This window comes from Ceratina calcarata, unplaced genomic scaffold, assembly GCF_001652005.2.
Source record: "Ceratina calcarata isolate Rehan_Ccalc_2016 unplaced genomic scaffold, ASM165200v1 scaffold1165, whole genome shotgun sequence".
Lineage (NCBI taxonomy): Eukaryota > Metazoa > Arthropoda > Insecta > Hymenoptera > Apidae > Ceratina > Ceratina calcarata.
The window spans coordinates 6,040-10,302 of record NW_017132604.1 but is presented as its reverse complement, the minus strand read 5'-3'; the positions used below and the strand labels follow the sequence as shown (position 1 = coordinate 10,302).

The following is a 4,263-nucleotide window of genomic DNA, read 5'->3' as shown; positions in this document are numbered from 1 at the left end:
AGGGTGTCCCAGAACTAATACTACGCCCAAAGAAGGGGAGGAGCTTGTTACGGTGAAAACGAGATTTGTTCCTTTTTACTAGATGGCGAGAGAGTTTCGTAGAGACTCGGTCGTGGTGATAGGTAAAGAAGTAATCTTCGTGAAGGTTCTAACTGCTCTAACGTTTATTTGTTCTTGGGATGCATCTTTTATACAGTTTTTGGGTGCTAGAGGCGCACCAATAGGGTGAAAGTTAACGAAGTAGGGGTTGTTTGTGGGTGGCCGCTTTTCCAGGAAAACCGAAAGTGGTTTTCCTACTTATCTGCTCAGGGATGTAATTGAGGCGCTGGACGGGCGCCGTCCTGCCGTTGCCGGATGGTTATCGGGTTTTCGAGCTATACTTTATTGCGTCGATTTTAAACAATATTTTCCTTTGCAAAGAAGTTATCTGAGACGTGGTTATTGAGTTAGTAACGAAAATCCTTGACCAATCAGAGTACGAGTATAGCGAGCAATCAGGGAAGTGACAACCGCCTCATGCGTTGCCGCGCCCGTATGCCACGCTCGCGACGAGAGCAAAGGATTGAAACAAAAGTTGCACGCAATTTGATTAAATATGAGACAAAGCGAAGTAGAATAAATGAAACATGAAAGTAATCGTTAGTTACATTCACTGAACAAGTGTAACGTACGAATAACTACCAATTTTAAACATTACGTAACATGGGTATAAAATTATGAAAAATAAGAGAGGAATTCCTTTGGAACTTACTCCTTTGTCGACAAATGCACCTGTTCTTAGAAGAGCATCAGCGGATCAATGGGACGACCTTTGGCACTTGAAGATAGAATCACATGGCTCGCAACAGCTGATGTTCGGCGCAGGTCAGCGACTTGCACGGACACTGGCAGATCCTCACAAAAAAATTTTGATTTTCACAAGACAAGTGCACTGTTATTTTTCACTTTTCACTTTGATACTAGCACTACGTTCTTTTTTTAATTGTTGGTCGCAAACCGGGTCGATTATTATTAATCGACGATCATCATTGCCCGTATTCACGACACTATTACTTTTCACGTTTGATTTTTACACTGGCACTACGTTGTTGTTTGAATTATTGGCCGCGAATCGGGTCGATTATTATTAACATTGCACGGTGTGTTGGCCCTGAGAAGGGCCGATTGTTTTTAAACGGCGAAAGTCGTTCCTCGTCGTTTGTGAGGTCCTGAAAAGGGCCGATTATTATACGATTTGCAGACCCTGAAAAGGGCCGATTATCGTCAAACGACGAAAATTGTTCCTTGTCGTACGTCTTGGTGCCCCTGAAAAGGTCCGGTTGTTTAATTATAGCAGATATGGCTCGACGTGGTCGCCGCGTGAATCCAGGCAGGCCTGCGCTCTCTTCTCCACGCTATGGTTGATTTTCCGCAGGATCCCTTAGGTGATATTTGCGACGGCGGCGTGCACACGAGTGACGAGTTGTTCCGGATTGTTAACCGGTTCTCGGTATACTTCCACCTGGAACAGAAAAGAACAGAAAAACAAAACACATTAATATACAATTACACGTATGCCATATAAAAATAATTACCTTCAAGTATCCCCAAAAAAAGACGTCCAACGGGTTGAAGTCCGGTGACCGTGGAGGCTAGGACAAAGGATCGCCGCGACCAATCCACCTGTCCTCGAAGGCTTCGTTCAAGTGGGCCCGAACGCGTGCGGCGTAATAGGCAGAAGACCCATCCTGTTCCGGATCTGGATTGGAATATTTTCCAACAGAATATCCCGCAAGAACGTCAGATATGCTGGACTGTCCAGCCAGACTGAAAGGATGTACGGTCCAACGATCTGATCTCTGCAAATTTCGGAACACAGATTGATCGACCAACGATCCTGCACCACGTGTTCACGTAAAGCGAACGGATCCGCGTCGTCCCAGACGTGAGTTGTGGGTGTTGAAGCATTCTTCCCTCGTGAAAAGTGCTTCGTTCGTCCACAATACGCACAATAGGAACGACGGGTACCGTCCGCTCTTCTCCAGCAGCCACGTGGAATACTCAAGCCTGCAGGCGATCACTTGTACAAGTGTAAAAGGAAAAACAGGAAAAATGGCAGGATGACCACTTAATTTAATGAAACCTCACTGATGTCTATTTCAGCACTCGGTTAGCGTTCCTTTGTTGGGAACTCATTGATACTTAGGATGTACGACGCTACTGAAAAACAAATCGAAAACTTCAAAGTTTATTCAATTGAAGTACTGTTCAATGAAGTATTAAACGCAGCTTTGAAACACACTAAAGGCGAAGATCCTATTCCGATCGCCGTCGCCACACTCGAGTTCTAAAAAGACATTTTCGCTTTTACGTCCCGCCTCTGAATGTGAATTTCATAAATTCCTAGATAACACAGGTCAATATCATGATCAATTATTGCCAGTGGCTTAGATTTTACGCGTCTGCGTTGCTCTTGCGTATACGAACCCGCCGAAACTTTCATCTGGTGGCTGTTACATACACCATTCATGTTTTTCTTCTTCTTTTCACCGGCGGTCAACCATTCCATGCGGGCAGCCAATTCGTCAATATTCGTACCGCTGACCTCATCTTTTTCTTGAGATACCGATTAATGGATACTTTTGATCATCTCGATATTCAAATGCTTGCAACAATAGTTGCACATGGTGTATCCCCATCGTGTGACTATTGATTTACTGCAATACTGGGTGGTGTTATCTAGGAATTTATGAAAATCACATTCTGAGCCGGACGTATAAGCGAAGATGTCTTTTTCGAACTCTAGTGTGGCGACGGCGATCGGAATAGGATCTTCGCCTTCTGTGTGTTTCAAAGCTGCGTTTAATACTTCATTGAACAGTACTTCTGTTGAATAAACTTTAAAGTCTTCGATTTGTCTCTCAGCAGCGTCGCACATCCTGTGGAGTTCGCTGCGGTATCTGGTTCGTTAAAGAGATGTTGGTCTGTTTAATCTATCAGATACCGCAGCGAACTCCACAGGATGTGCGACGCTGCTGAGAGACAAATCGAAGACTTTAAAGTTTATTCAACAGAAGTACTGTTCAATGAAGTATTAAACGCAGCTTTGAAACACACAGAAGGCGAAGATCCTATTCCGATCGCCGTCGCCACACTAGAGTTCGAAAAAGACATCTTCGCTTATACGTCCGGCTCAGAATGTGATTTTCATAAATTCCTAGATAACACCGCTCAATATTGCAGTAAATCAATAGTCACGCGATGGGGATACACCATGTGCAACTATTGTTGCAAGCATTTGAATATCGAGATGATTGAAGGTGTCAATTACCCGGCATCTCAAGAAAAGGATGAGGCCACCGGTACGAATGTCGACGAATTGGCTGCCCGCATGGAATGGTTGACCGCCGGTGAGAAGAAGAAGAAAGACATGAATGGTGTATGTAATAGCCACCAGCTGAAAGTGTCGGCGGGTTCGCACTCGCAAGAGCAACGCGGACGCGTAAAATCTGAGTCATTGGAAATAAATGACCATGGCAAAGTTGGTGCAGGTTCTTCGTCGGAGACGAATACTGATCGTTTGCCGCAGCGGCCGTTGCGGATGCCTAAAGTTATGCCAATTTCTCTTCAGGTGTCCAATAATACTGATGACTCCTCGTACGAGGACAGTTTTCCACCAATTGGCAGAGGATGTAGAAACAAGATGACGACGAAGGGAATTTAAGGGAAAGGGTGATGCTGGTTGGTTGTCTGTGCGAAGGTGTAGGAGTAGAAACAACGAAGTTTTCTATGATTGGCAGTGGTTGGTTGGCGTGGATGACAATGTGAAACGCCTTAAAAATAATGGTATTTAGAGAACTTTCTATCCTTACGCAGTCGGTTGGCTGGTAATAAATCATTACAAATCCTTTGAGTTAGAAAATGTGTTTTCGGCAATGAGGAAGTGGAGGGTTTAAGTATTAGGATCGAAAAAACTATGGACAACGGAAAATGTCGGCTTACCGTTCGCTCTTCTCCAGCAGCCACGTGGAACACTCAACCCGTTGGGCGTAGTCGTACGATAACAGGTTGTGCACCCGTATGTAATGATACGGATTGATCCCGTTCCCGTGCAGGATCTTGTGCACCGCGGAGCGATTAAACAAAAATTAAGAATTCATTCTTACGAATGAAATCGTCATTGTAAAGGTCGTATCATTGCGTATGAACTTAGCCAGTCATCCGGCTAACGTCGCGTATGCTCCGAGCTTCCAAATATAAAAACCGTGATGGTAGAAAATTTTC

General features: G+C 44.5%; 1 protein-coding gene across 1 annotated transcript; it reads left to right on the top strand.

The window, feature by feature from the left end:
- Positions 1 to 3,001: 3,001 nt before the first annotated feature.
- Positions 3,002 to 3,703, top strand: LOC108624477 (protein maelstrom 2-like). Its single transcript, XM_018023832.1, has one exon. The coding sequence runs from the start codon at positions 3,002 to 3,004 to the stop codon at positions 3,701 to 3,703; it is 702 nt and encodes a 233-aa protein (XP_017879321.1).
- Positions 3,704 to 4,263: the final 560 nt, after the last annotated feature.

Coding starts and splice junctions, on each gene's coding strand:
- LOC108624477 (XM_018023832.1), top strand. CDS start 3,002: ATGTGCGACGCTGCTGAGAGACAAATCGAAGACTTTAAAGTTTATTCA.